This window comes from Colossoma macropomum, unplaced genomic scaffold (assembly GCF_904425465.1).
Source record: "Colossoma macropomum unplaced genomic scaffold, Colossoma_macropomum, whole genome shotgun sequence".
Lineage (NCBI taxonomy): Eukaryota > Metazoa > Chordata > Actinopteri > Characiformes > Serrasalmidae > Colossoma > Colossoma macropomum.
In genome coordinates, this window is record NW_023494802.1 from 4,064,006 (window position 1) to 4,078,754 (window position 14,749).

The following is a 14,749-nucleotide window of genomic DNA, read 5'->3' on the forward strand; positions in this document are numbered from 1 at the left end:
AGTCCACAGTTGTCTTTAACTGACTTCTGTTAAGTGCAGCTGAACTGTAGGTTGAGTATTATGTAAACCTAACCTTAACATCAATTAATATCTTAAACTTAATGTTGTAAAAAATCTGCTGAGTTTCACCACATAGTTTGTTAATAATTTGAGCATCTCTTCATAATCTATAGGGAAGTATCAACTTAACTTGTGGCCCTGAATTTAGTTATTCAATTGACCTTTATATTTCAGGCAACTGGAGGCAGTGGAAACTTCAGCTGGTCTTCGTCCAACGCTGCTGTCGCCACAATCACAGTGAAAGGAGTCATGACCACTGTGAGGGACGTTGGTGTTAGCACCATCTATGCACATGACCTTCGCAACCCACTCCATTACGGAGAGATGAAGGTGAGGTTCAGTATAAAGCAGGGGTGCACAAACTTTTTGTCTCGGGGGACCAAAGTGCAATGTTTGTGGTGGGCAGAGAGCCAAAACGACAAAGCAGTATACAAATAAAGGAGACAGGTCCAGCTTTAAAGAGGTTTTCTATAACTTTAAATATTTTTAATAGCATGCTTCATAAATACAATTTAAAGAAAAGACTAATTTAAGTTATATGTAGTGTATGTGTTGCATGTTCTCTGATGTTCTCGGAAGGCCAGGTTTAGGAAGCCAGAACATTGTAAGTTCTTTAAGTAGAAGACTGCATTTGGTGGCCTGAAGTTCTTTATCTCTGGGGAAATTAGTGATTGTGCATGAAAACTTTGGATTATTATAATTCTAAAATATGGTAGAATGTTCAGGAAATGGCTGCATTCTACCTGCATGTAGACCAACTAAACCAACACTAGACCAGCATAATCCCATAAATTATATGCTGGTCTAAGCTGTTTCTTTTTTTCTCTGCTACTGTAGGTTTATGTGATCGAGCCGGTTGGGATGGAGTTCAGTCCGTGTGCGGTGGAGGCGCGTGTGGGCCTGGGGCTGGAGCTTCCACTGCGCATCTTTGGTCAGCTGAGCTGGGAGGATGGAGAGAGAGTCACTCTCAGCGACTGCTCCCACTTTGACCTGCAGGTCGAGATGGAGAACAGTGGCATCTTTCAGTTGTTGGAGGGTGAGCAAGTTGAAATGGTTTAAAATGCTGGATGTTTGAATGTTTTCAGTTCTGTTAAGTTTTTAGGAAATTCAGGTTGGTAATGAATAATAACAAAGTGTAGGAATTAGGCTTGTGATATCATGTGCATTATACCATCATCTGAAAGCTCCTTTCAGTTGCTGGTTGGCAGTGCACTCGTATCATGCTCTCAAACGGACTGCAGACTGCTTCTTATGCTGTCGGCCTCAAGATCCTTTTAATCAATATTTGCGGCACCTTTCTCTGGTAAATTGTTTCAGCAAGGTTATGTGGTAACACCTCACCACCTGCTGTGCCTGCTTAAACCAGAGAAAAGAAACCTGTTTCTACTTTTTATTCTTGTTATGACTCAGTAGTTTTTGCTGATGCTTTAATAAGTTGCGTGTTTATCACGTCTTATTAAAATAATAGATGGGCAAAGCTTAACCATGTGGAATAGCCTAAAGGCTACTGTTACTGTAGCTGTGCATTGTCTTTTTAATTACTGTTGTGGTCACAGCATAAAAATATTTTTAGCCCCCCCCAGTCATGTTTCATAAAGGAAGTCATTCCAGTTATGAAGAGCTGCTGCATGTCTTTAACAAATACAACAGTGGGTAGGGAAGAAAAAAATCTACCTACAGCATGTTTTAAAGCCAAACATCATATCAGGGCTGATTACAGGCTGTGGACTAATGTTAATCATTAAAAGAAAATATGTTAAAAGAAAACTGATTGTAAGACAAATTTAATTGCTTTTGTGCATTTTAAAACGGCATGTTTTCGGAAATTTAAACCGTCCAGCTTGATTGACAGTTGAGATGGATGGAAACTATTAGCTATCGTCCTTCGGCTGAAGCCTTGTAGCTGTTTGTTACTGAAGGGAGAAGCCCATGCAAATGTGGCTCACATTCTATGGAGCAGTAAGAAGCATCACTTCTTGATTTTGATGGACACAAATCACACGGTCAGTTTCCAGGAGCTGTGCCTCTCAAGTGCCACTCTGTTACAGGGAGCCTCTACTTCAGCTGTTCTGCCTCCGACTCTGCTGACTTGTTGCTAGCATAAACTCTCAACTCAATTACTCATCAAGTCCTCAACAATTATGGGATGACCACACTTGTGGATTTTGAAAATCAGTGCGCTGTTTGTCTTACTGACAATCCAATCACACTAGGACAAACTCCTAATACACATTAATGTATTAATTGTGATTCTGAAATACCATCTCAGAGACAGTGCTGTAATATCCTGATTTTAAGCTGTTATTTATTTATTTGTTTGTTTTGTTTTTTTATTTATGTCTTAGGGAGATTACCTCCAGGACAGGACCGCTGCAGTGGAGTGCGAGTCCAGGCTTTGGCTCCAGGCTACACCAACCTGCTGGTCAGCTACACACATGGCAACGTTCACCTAAATGCAAAGATCACCATCGCCGCCTACCCTCCACTCAGGGTGAGTCATTTTGGAATGCATCACAAACATTTTATTTTAAAATTAAATTCTCTGCTTTTTTGTTAACATTTACAATGTTTATAGAACATTTTGTTTTGAAATGACTTAATTACATAAAGCTAGTTAGTTTGCCCCTCACTGTGTAACAGGCTGTGGACCCTGTATCTGTTGCCCTGGTTACTCTTGGCTCCTCTAAAGACATGCTCTTTGAGGGCGGCCCAAAGCCCTGGGTCCTGGAACCTTCCAAGTTCTTTAGAAACCTCACAGCAGAGGACCTGAACAGTGTGACACTCACCCTTACTGGCCCAGCATCAAGGAGCTACTTCAGACACACAGTACAAGCTACCTGCAAAGCCCTGGGTGAACAGGTGAGAGAATTCTAGACCACTAAACAAGCACATCCTGCTGTAATACTGTAGTGCTGTAATTTTAAATATCTGCAATTATTTGTTTAAATAATGTAATAAAAATAATATGACAATATTTGACCAGATTTTGCAGGCATGACAAGCAGCACCAAATTACACACATTACTCACTTATGCTTGTCTTCTGCAGTTGTTAATTTGAAAGTGATTTAGCTGTGGGCTGATTTACTGCTTGTTTGCAAATCCATGAACTTCCAGGTCTTGGCAGTGACTGTAGGGAACCAGCCCACCGTGACCAACCCATTTCCAGCTGTGGAGCCAGCAGTGGTGAAGTTCATCTGTGCTCCTCCTTCACGCCTGACCCTTGTACCCGTCTACACAAACCCTCAGCTGGACCTGTCCTGCCCCCTGCTCCAGCAGAACAAACAAGTGGTAGGCACTAAATATCAATCAGTTATTAGTTAATTGGCCAACATTGGTTGATTTTTTTATTATTTTTTTAATGTGCTATATAGATAGATGTGACTTCATATTACTAAAGCTCTTTCTTGCCAGCTTTATTTTGATCCCCAAAGTGTAATATAAGTGTATAGGTTGTGTTTAGTGTTGATTGTATGCGAGAAACTGATGATTACAGTGCTTTATAATCTCTCATAGGTGCCTGTATCTAATTATCGTAATCCCGAACTGGACCTGGCAGCATTTGACCAGCAAGGGAGGAAATATGACAACTTCAGCTCTCTGAGCATGTTCTGGGAGTCCTCCAAAGTGGCTCTGGCCAGCATTGAGCCCACAAAGCCCATGGAGCTGCACCTGCTCGAGGATAGCAACAAGCAGAAGAAGCTTCATGGTAGCCTGAGCTCACTTCACACTCATATTCTACACTGGTTCACAACAGGTTCACAAACACAAAACCCAACTTTTGAAATTTGAGCTTTCATCATGTATTATGCATCATGTATTCTTCTTCGATTTTTTTCAGATTTTAGTTTAGAGATTTATTGGTTAAAAATTATTTATCTCAGCTTTGTGTTTTTTTTTCCCCCAGTAAAATACTATGTAACATTAGAATAAATACAAATGAATATAAATACAGTAAAACATAGCAAGAATGTGTTGCTTTCAGTTAAGTTATGAACAGTTTGTTTAGCAGAATACAGTTAGAAGAACACAGGTTTGGTGGTTGTTGACTTATCACTGCACTCCACCCATCGCTTGGATTTGTTTATTTCAATCAACATCACCTGATTTAATTTAATAAGGGGGTTGATTAAATAAACCCTGTATTGGATGGTAACTGTAAATACTGGGCTTGGAACAGGCTTGGAAATGGTTAAATTAATATGCTCTTTAATATCATATTGAATTGTTGGTTTTTTTTTTTTTTATTCTAGAGTAGTGTTTTTTGACAAAATGAATCACTGTTAAGATAAATGGCTTTACTGTACCCTTTTCCACTGTACATCTCATTTCCATTCCAATTTTGCACAAATGCTCAGTGAATGTTGCTTGACTTCCTACTGAATTTTCTCTTTCTTTATCTCCAGGCCGTCAGACCGTGCTTGTCCATCACCAGTCTGGAGTTGCAGCCATCACTGTTACTGCAGTTGGCTACCAGTCATCTCACCTGGAGGCAGCAGCAGTTCTCCCTGGGGTATGCAAGTACTTTCCTGTGACTCAAAATCTGTCAGCCATTTCAGATACACCGCCAGAGTCAGGCATCATTTGATGCTAAGACGTTAGCTCAGGAGCGCAGTTTCATTTCCGCCATAGCTGAGGAGGAAACAGTAGGGCAGCTCTGTGTGACCACAGGCTGCTGTTCTTGCCTCATAATCTCGTTGGTTGCTAATGCCAACAGATGACAACAAAAAAACAAATTCAAGAACTCGGGTTTATCAAAAAGCCACATAACAAAGAAAGGTGCAAGTGCGAGTTCTGAAGCAAAGCTAGTTAATCAGGTGCTTCAGTGATTTGGTCCAGGGCTAATACTGACAACAATGAAACTAGGGCTGTAACTATTACATTGTAACTGTTATATTAGTAATCAAGTTATCAAAATGATTTGATAATTAATCAAGTAATTTTTAAAAAGGCCAATAATACAATTAACTATGCATTTTAAAAATTACAAAATATTTTTTCACTGGGGAAAAACAAGGAAGCCTTTAAGAGGATAAAAAAAAAACATACAAACACTATATGGGGATATACAGTTGCATGCAAAAGTTTGGGCGCCCCAGTCAATGTTTTCTTTTTTCGTGATATGTTCAGCTCACCTAATAAATAGAAATTGTGCACTAAAAGTGCAGAAAATGCCATGTTTTTGTTTTCTCTGTAGAGAAAGTGTAATGTATTTTCACTTAATCAACAAAACATAATTTTACCTTGGAGGTTCAAACTTTGTCATACAACTGTATATTACATGGTGATGTATTGAGTATATCTAATGTGCTCTATATATAATTTAATGTTTATTATGTGATTGTTGTAATAATTTTATATCTTGATATTTTCACTTGTCTGGTGAAATGATGCTCCATTGTCAAATAATTCCATCTGCAGATAGTTTTGCTTGTTTAATGTTTTGAGATAAGCCCTGGAATGAGACAAACAATCTTGTAATGTTTTACAACAATCTAATGAAATCTTAGCTACATACGTGCATACATGTGTAATGAGAAATATTAGATATATAGGTTTCAGATAATTTCACTTGCCAAGTCATAATATCCTCTTTTGTAGAGATTGCCAACTAGAGGGTAATTTTTTATCAATGAATTTTTTCCACAAGTGCTCATAACAGCTCTAGTTGGAACACACTGTATTTTTTTTTCACACCAACTCTCTGGCAGTTTGAGCCTCTGACACCTGTGTCTGCTACACTGGATCTCCTGCTGGTGGAGGACGTGCGAGTGAGCCCAGAATCTGTCACCATATATAACCACCCTGGTGTGCGGGTAAGCTCTTGTCTCTGCGGAGTTCCACCATCTCCCCCACATCAACATATGCAGCCACTTGTAAGAAGAAGTCTGCTTGCTACACCGAACACAAAGCAGTGTTTGCTTTAATGCTTATTGATTCATTTCTGTACAGTTCATTCACTCTCTTTTGTAGCTAGTTTTAATATGTCTCTGTCAACCCCGTCCAAGGGCACCATAATTTATTAAGACCATTCTGATTTTAGGGGCGAGAGGTATTTTGATATATCATGAGATAATGTCATACCAGTGTTCGTATCTTCGTAAGGGTGTATTTTAGAGGCATCTCCAAGACAAATTAAACCTGAGCTTAAATAAATCGTAGAAACTCAACAAAAAGCACATTTAACCATACCACTAAGGATGCTTGTACAGATGCTCTGTGTAGCCTTTTACACACCCACATGGCAGCAGCATGGTAGTAGGTGAAGGGAGTTGTTTGTTTACTGTTTGCTGCTTGCTACCAGCATTGCAAAGACATTCCACTCTTTTGTTGGATGAAATAGATTTAACATGCACAAAATGAGGAAGGACGATTAACTTCGTGAAAATATCCAACAGACACAGTAAACAGGAAGCAAGCCTGAAATAGCAATTACAGCATTCAGTAAAATATTCTACAGACCACCTACAAAGTGCAGAATGGAATTGAGGAGGAGTGAAGACATAAAAACCAACAGGAAAATAGGTTTTAGGGGAGAATGGCAGTAAACTGCTAGAGTGCGTTTTTAAAGTATATTTTAAAAAATTGTGATAAATTGTTATTGTTCAAATGATAGAAAGTACTGTGATATAGATTTGGGTTTATATTGCTTTATATTGTCAATAATAATACAGGCCAATCTTCAACTATGTCACATTACTAAATACATCTGTGCAATTTTAATATGTTGTGGGGTGTAAAGTTATTGCAGTATGCAGCAGTGTAATCTCAGTACTAGTATTTTGTGTATTGTGTTGCCAGTCATTCATTTATTCATTTCTGTTTTGTAGGCTGACCTCACTTTACAGGAGGGCTCTGGCTATTTCTTTGTCAACACGAGTGTTGCGGGAATAGCTGAAGTTGTGTTCCAGGAGTCGCAGGGAACCGCTGAGGTGAGGTTTATTGGTGCCAAAGGCCATGTTGCTGCTAATGCTGTTCTGTTTAAGCAAAGCACATCAAAACAAGAGTTATGTGTTGGGTTAGGCAGTTCAAGGAACACTTTGCAGCTTTTGAAATTAAGTGGCTGACCTGTTCCATGGCTCTGAACTGTTTCTTGTTTATTTATTATTTTCTGTTCTGTTTATTTTGGTGCATTTAGTTATTTTCCTGTGAAATACACTTTGATACTATAAGTTAAAAAAGTGGTCCATTTATAAAATAATAATAAAGTAATAATAATGACGACAATGATTATTATGTATTTATTTTTAAATTTATTTTCATTTTTTTCATTTATTTATACAGTTTCAGTCTGTTAGCTTAAAGAACGCAGACATTCACATATGACCTGCTGAAAAGTCTTTAGTTTTCTTCATGGCTGCATGATGCGAATTGCAACAGTTCTTTTTATGCTTTCTATTGTACTTCCAGGTGGTGCCAGTGCGGCCAGGGGTTTTGCAGGTGATGGTTCATGACCTGTGCTTGACCTTCCCTGCCCCTGCCACAGCTACAGTTCACATCTCAGACATTCTGGAGGTTTACGTCCGTGTGGTTGACAAGGTCAGCAGATGGGTTTGTGCGATGGGTGGGCAATATATTGATAGTTAATTGTCAGCACAATATCGGCTGCTGCAAAATTGATATCGTAGAATTTGCAAATGAGCCCCCTGACAATTCTGTGTGCTGGGAGCATCCTGACCAATCACAGTTTCAGAGGATGGGTGCTTTGATCAAGATATTCATTTAATCCAACAGAAGAGTAGAGTCTTTGGCCAAAAAAATAAAAACCAGTCTTTAGTCATGTCACATTGATTGATTCATCTGTGTATTTTTAATAGATTGCAAGACACAGCAATCGCAATATGTAACAATGCAATCGTATTGCTATTGTTTTGTCCATGTTAGGCAGCCCTAGTTTGCACTCAAGAGATCCCTTTCTTCACCTCACATAGGATTCTCTCATTTTTCACATTTCAAAACTGCCTGACTGAGCTGTCATCCTGCTGACTGTTTTATCTTAAGCAGAATTGACATTTAGACTGTGCCAAAGAAGCTGTATCTTCTGTTTGTCACAGATTCCTGCATAAACTGTCTTAAGGTTGTGTGCAGTTCTTCAGATCTAAGTGTTTTTAAAAGAGAAGCTCTTCAGTTAGAAGTTTTTGTACTTTGCAAAGACTTGAGATGACATTATGACTTGGTTTAAAGCAGAAGTTCCAAACTACCAGGCTTGAGACTATTTTTGTGCTGTGAGTTTTTAGTACTGAGAGGAGAGTTAGTAGCCTAATAGCTATTTTATGTTTATTATTATTATTAATGAACTGAATATTGTTATAGTAGTATTTTATTTAAGGCTTTATTAAAGCTCTTTACCTTTAAAGAATCCATATCATAGAAAACAAAATTTCTACCCTTTTTAATAAAAAGATTGATGTAGCATGTAAACGTTATAGTTTCAAAACATACTGCTTACTTTCCAGTCCATGCAGTTTTATGTAAAATGTTAACACCCCGGGTTAAGTTACATGTTTTGTTGATTTTGTAAGTGGTAAATAGTAGTAAATAAGTTAACACATCCTCTACAGAGAACACGCTTAAATATTCTAAATTTTTGTGCACGATTTCTATTTCTTTGTTTTAAAATATTGGAAAAAATATATAAAGTGTGTCATAACTTTTGCACAGGCCACTTTTTTTTTTTTCACCCAACATATTAAATTCAGCAAATAAACAGTAATTGTGCTTTAAAATGTACAGAAGTGTGTTCTCTGTGGAGGATGTGTTAATTTATTTTCACTTAGATCAACAAAACTGTTTTGAATCAATTGTTTGTCAACAAAAAAAACACATTTACATATATCTGCCTATACAGCCTACCGCAGGCCCCACTTAGCCCCACCTTTTCATGCTGAAGTTATAAGGACGGTAAAAACCCGTTGTATGTTTATTAACTTATTTCATGCAAAGAGTAGGAAGACTCTGATATTCCCTTATACAGTTGATCCGGTTTAAAATATGTTAGGTGTATTGATGTCCTACATTAATACCACATTTGTACGTAACCTAGATTACATTGTGCTTTTAAGCTGCACTTAGTGCTGCAGGCAGATATTATGCCTGTCCAAAAAGCCGCATCTGTGGTAGGATAAACATTTTAGAACAAAATTACATAGTTCTCAGGAAAAACTCAAAATATGTCTCAGCTCAGGTTCAGCAGGAAAAGTGGGTTATTTCAAGTGTCCTCAGGCAAAGCAGCTTCAGAGAACAAGCCAAAGGGCTAACTAGGAGGCCTCAAACGGTAAAAGTCTGGCGAGATTTACAGTTTTCCCCTTTCTTAGTAGATTAATTACAGTTTCATGGCCCAATTAAAGATGACAGTATGCAGCATAGTTTTTCTGTTTTTTTTTTGGGTATTCACAGAGATTAAGCTTCATCTTGCACTTGCTGTGTTGGCTCGAACATGCAATTCAGCATTAGGGACGGTCTCAAAAGTACTGAATGAAAATGTGTTGCTCGTATTATTATTTTTATTGTCATCATTATTTCCTTTTTTTGTGTTTAGACAACTGCCAATTCCTCAATGGCATGGTTTAACAGTTTACTATGGTTATTTTGCTTGCAGTTAAGTACATAAGAAGACTCTATTACTACGCAGGCCTAGATATGTGGAGGTCAGAAGCCCCGTTGAATCGAAAATATGAACTTAAAAAAACGAATTTGTTGCCCTGTTAATGCTCATGCCCCGAAGTTATTGCTATAAAGCCATCCAATTACTTTACCACTTGGAGACAAAACAGCCTCGGACAACAGCAAAACGTAGGACAAATTGTGTGCACCGCGCCGCAGTTGGGGACCCCTGGTTTGAAGTACTGGCAGACTTGTATGCAGTGACAGTGCCTGAGATTTGGTCAGGATGCTCATCAGAAAATTCTGACATCAGTCTCTGTGCTCTGATAATGGGAAATAGTGCACATTTGCATATTGTTGCCTGCACCATGTTTCAGAAGCCATTCTTGTAGAATTGATTAAAAACTGATGCATTGTTCAACTCTCCACTGGGTTCAAGCTGACAAGAATGGAAGCAAGACATGAATCATTCAGTGATCGTCATTAAGGTGTCATAGTGGTGTCCTTTGAGAGAGAACAGTGTGATGTATTGCTGTATTTCAGGTGGAGATAGGGAAGTCCGTCAAAGCATACGTCCGAGTTTTGGACGACAACAAGAAGCCCTTCCTCGCCAAGTATTTCTCACACATGAATCTGAAACTGAAGGCCGCATCATCAATTGTTTCTTTGCAGTGAGTGAAAACAATTTGCAGAGAGAGATACAGACTTTTTAAGGGGCTCAACAAATAATGTTGTTATTGGTCATCTGTGATTCCTTTGTTAGACCACTGACAGAGTACTCTGAGAAGGACACCGCTACTTTCCTGGTCAAAGGCCTGGCAATTGGCCAGACAAGTGTGTCTGCTGTGGTGATGGACAAGAATGGAAGGAAAATTACATCTGCACCACAGCAAATTGAAGTTAGTCTCTTCTCACCACTTTAACAAAGAGCTGTCTCTGTCTTAAAGGTTATTCCCCTTATATTTCACAATTTCTGTACAATTCAATCAATTGAGAGTGTAAACAAAGCCATTCAGAGTGGTTTAATGTGAAATTTCACATTGTAGAGAATTTTTTCTACAGTGGTGTTGATAGGAACCAGGGTTCAGGATGTCTACAACACAAATATAGCCGTTTTATTTAACTATCTAAAACCACAGTGAACCTACATGAGTCTTCTGAGATTTTGTTGATAACAATAATCTCTATACTATTTTGCCTTACAAAACCCTGCATGTACAGCTCCACCATAAATCGCTTTTATCTCAGATTCTTATCACAGAACTATAGTAAAACAGTGTTTCCGAGGAAGTTTTCAGGCAGCTTATTTCTTTTATGTATTAGCTTTCTGCCAGGGGGATTTTAAGAGGCACTAAAATTCTAGTTCCTATCACCACCACCATGAACTATTCTGTCTCTGCAAAGTTTCTCTAGAACAAAGCATTTCACATCAAACCGCTCTGAATGAATATCTAAATAATTTAGATTATGCAGAAATTTTGAAAAATGTGTGGAATTCCCCTTTAAGCCATATATGTTTTTTTATTAAACTTTGCTATTACAAAGCGTTGTCTACAAACATTTATTATTTTCCATATCTTGAAAGTTAAAAATATGTGCTTAAATGACCAGCATGTAAAAAGGTTAATTCCCACCTTTCAGGTTTTCCCACCTTTCAGGCTTCTTCCAAGAAAAGTCACTCTGATTATAGGTGCAATCATGCAGGTAATTACTTGTTTTACTTATTAATTACTTGTAATTTCTTGTTTTCTTGGACAAAACTTTTCCTGCAGACTTCTGAGTGTTTTTAGGAGTTCATTAATAGGCTTAACTATGCATCTAATCTATGAATCAACAGTTTTGAACTGGCAGCAGCAACAAATAGTTGTTTCTTTAATCAAAAACCTTTTGGATAAATTTTGTTTTGGGTATTTTTTGTTGTATGATTCTGGTTGCAGACGTAAGTCTCAGTAATTAATAAATTATACTTTCTCTTATATTTGTAGATCACTTCAGAAGGAGGACCACAGCCCCAGTCTAACATCCTCTTCTCTCTAAGCAATGCCAACATAGCATCTATCAACAGTATGGGTCTTGTTCGTGGCATCGCCGTTGGCAACATGACTGTAACTGGAGTTGTTCAAGCGGTCGACACAGAATCTGGCAAACTTGTGGTGGTTTCCCAGGTAACTCGACAAGTTTCCTCATCCAAATATGCCTGCCTTTTGTTGGGCTGTAACTGTTTATTATAGTAGTAATCAATTTATCTGCCTCTGATTTTGACAATTAGACAACCAGCATTTTAAAAACTGAGCAAACAATTGAATTGAACAATTAACTGCTTCTGTGTGATGCAGAGTTAGCCTTATTGTTGGGAGATTGCAAGTCCGATTCCCAGTGATGCCACAGCCATTCATTGCTGGGAGTCCAAGAGAGAGTACACATGGCCTTAGTAGGATGATCCTCTCTCTCTCCCTCCCTTCCCATCAGTCAGTGCATTGCTAGCCAATACCTGTTAGCTGGCGTGACAGAGTTAGTGTTCTCCTCCAAGCATGTTGTGCTGTCTAGTGACTTTGCATTCAGTGGCAGTTTGAAAAGATGCGGTGACTTGGTGGAAGCGTGCTAGTCTTCACTTTCAGAGCTTGGTAGCATCACGTGTTGGGAAACAGAACACCTAGCTAGTGGGTAGAATTGGCCATGACTATGCTGGTGTTGGCTATACTATTAAAAATCTCACTCAACTGGAAGATAACAAACCAAGCTCCTACTTCTTTCCTGGAAAAAGATAAACTAGAATAAATTAATGGAATTCATTAAGGTAAAACACATTGTACCAAAAAAATGCATGCATATATATATATATATATATATATATATATATATATATATATATATATATATATATGTATATGTATATGTGTGTGTGGATGTGTGTGTGTGTGTGTGTGTGTGTATATAGAGGTCATAATGCTTTGTTACTGTATGCGAGAACAGTAAGAGAATTGTAAAATAGTCATGCAAATTGCCATTCCCTGCTAATTTATTTAGTTAATTTTAAGAGGGTTTTCAAATATTTTCTTAAGAATTACAATAATTAAATGGTTAAGATGTAAACAAGTATTTTAGAGTGGTTTAATGTGCAAACTGTTCACAGTGGTGGTGATAGGAACCAGATGTCCAAAGTGTTTCATGCCTCTAAAAGGCTAATGATTTTCCCTCCTGGAGAATTATTACATGAAATGGTTATGAATACGCTACCTGATGCCTGCGATATTGTCCTATGATAGCTTTGACATAATCTTTTGGACTAAAATACATTAAATTAATTAATGGCCAAGAGGTACATACAAGGCATTGTAAGGCAAAATAGTATCCAATATGCCACTATTTTACCACTAACAACATTACATATTAAAACTTGTGTAGGTTCACTGGTTATTTTTGATAGCAAATAAAATGACAGTGTGTTCCTATCAGCAAGTCTGTTTACAGTGCTACATTTCACAATAAACCACTCTGAATGACTGTTTACATCTGAAGGATTGAATTATGAAGAAATTTTAAGAAGGCCGTATTCTCTGTGAAATGGGAGATCTAGTTAAATCGATTAATCAGTACATCCCTACTTAATTGTTTATCCTTTAATGTTTAGTATCTACCATTTGCTGTTCGCAGGATCAAGTGGAGGTAGAGGTCATCCAGCTGAAAGCCATCCGCATCCGAGCTCCTATCACAAGAATGAAGTCTGGCACCATGGTAGCCAAACACATTCGGTTCTTTATGTATACACTGATATAGAGACTTTTGAGACTTTTATCCCATAGAGAACAAAATAAAGCAGCTAAGCATATTAGTCTGTAAGCTGCTGTTTTCTTTCTCCTGCTTTAGATGCCAGTGCATGTGATGGGTCTAACCAGCAGTCAGACACCCTTCTCTTTTGGTAATGCTCTGCCAGGGCTTACCTTCCACTGGTCCGTAACTAAGAGAGACATTCTGGAGGTGCACACACGCCACTCAGAGGTGAGTTAACCTGAGATGATTAATAGGCTCTTTCAGGACAATTGAAGACCAGTACAGTGTAAATACTGTGACTTCTCTTCCTTTGTATGTAGGGCTATGCAATATATCATTTGTTGATGTTGTACTATATCATTTTTAATATGTCCACAAAACTGTGATTAGTGTGGTAAGAAAGAACATGTCGTAAAAATCTTGCTAACTCTTATCTGTGAACTGATGTACATGTTGGGTGGTTCTGTTTAAATTCTATACTGTAAGGCTGTTTGTCAACATATCACGTCCTAGGAGAAAGTCTAACTTCAGTCTAACTTCAGAAATATTTTTCTTTTTTTCTGCTAGCTGGGTTTATGTAATATATAGCTGTTGATTTTCTGTCTAGACATTGTGGCTGATTTGGCTATATTTCAGTTTAAGATGTTTGGATAGCTTGGCTCAGATGTGAGCAGTTCTGAGAAAATCGTTGTTTTCAATTTACTCTCATGCTTAATTGCATCTACCAAGATTTATCCACAGAACTTCTTTGTTTTGCCGTGGCAGTACAAACTGTAAACTATCCACGAAGTTGTGCGTGTTGGATTGTTTGGATCATTTTTGATCTTACTGAGCTCATCATTTGAACTGACTTTCAAAGCGACACGTGAACTCAAATTATGTCACTAAATAATCAGTAGGCTGTTCTATCATCAAGAAACCTAATGAACTTACCTTACCTTTTGAACCTTACCTTTTCTCCTCCAGGCCTCTGTCCAGCTCTCTGCTGAGCATAACTTTGCGATGAATGTGGTTGGCCGAAACAAGGGTCGCACAGGCCTAAAGGTGGTGGTGAAGGCTATAGCCCCTGAGGACGGCCATCTGGAGGGCAATGCTGTAGAGCTGTCTGATGAGATTCAGATACAGGTACTCTTTCCCTTCCATTGCACTGCACACTGACCAAATGTTCCCCAGCAAACACCAACATTATGATGTTGACAGTATTATGGAATCTTTAGTCCTAATTTAAGATCAGACAAGGTCTTGGTGAAGTTTTTCACAAATTTGTTTTACAGAAGCAAATCTTAATTTAGGAGTTATATCTTATTTCACAGCAC

The 14,749-nt window shown here is 38.1% G+C and overlaps 1 protein-coding gene across 1 annotated transcript in view; it reads left to right on the plus strand.

Annotated features, from left to right (window-relative positions):
* The window catches only part of nup210 (nucleoporin 210), a 42,443-nt gene that overhangs the window by 12,813 nt on the left and 14,881 nt on the right, over positions 1-14,749 (plus strand). Inside the window, exons 12-28 of the mRNA XM_036591707.1 lie at positions 235-390; positions 898-1,096; positions 2,406-2,551; positions 2,701-2,919; positions 3,177-3,350; positions 3,576-3,768; positions 4,466-4,572; positions 5,771-5,875; positions 6,890-6,991; positions 7,470-7,598; positions 10,206-10,333; positions 10,426-10,561; positions 11,304-11,366; positions 11,648-11,827; positions 13,317-13,397; positions 13,530-13,661; positions 14,400-14,558. Of these exons, the coding sequence (XP_036447600.1) occupies positions 235-390; positions 898-1,096; positions 2,406-2,551; positions 2,701-2,919; positions 3,177-3,350; positions 3,576-3,768; positions 4,466-4,572; positions 5,771-5,875; positions 6,890-6,991; positions 7,470-7,598; positions 10,206-10,333; positions 10,426-10,561; positions 11,304-11,366; positions 11,648-11,827; positions 13,317-13,397; positions 13,530-13,661; positions 14,400-14,558 (2,409 nt within the window). The remainder of the gene's footprint in view (positions 1-234; positions 391-897; positions 1,097-2,405; positions 2,552-2,700; positions 2,920-3,176; positions 3,351-3,575; positions 3,769-4,465; positions 4,573-5,770; positions 5,876-6,889; positions 6,992-7,469; positions 7,599-10,205; positions 10,334-10,425; positions 10,562-11,303; positions 11,367-11,647; positions 11,828-13,316; positions 13,398-13,529; positions 13,662-14,399; positions 14,559-14,749) is intronic.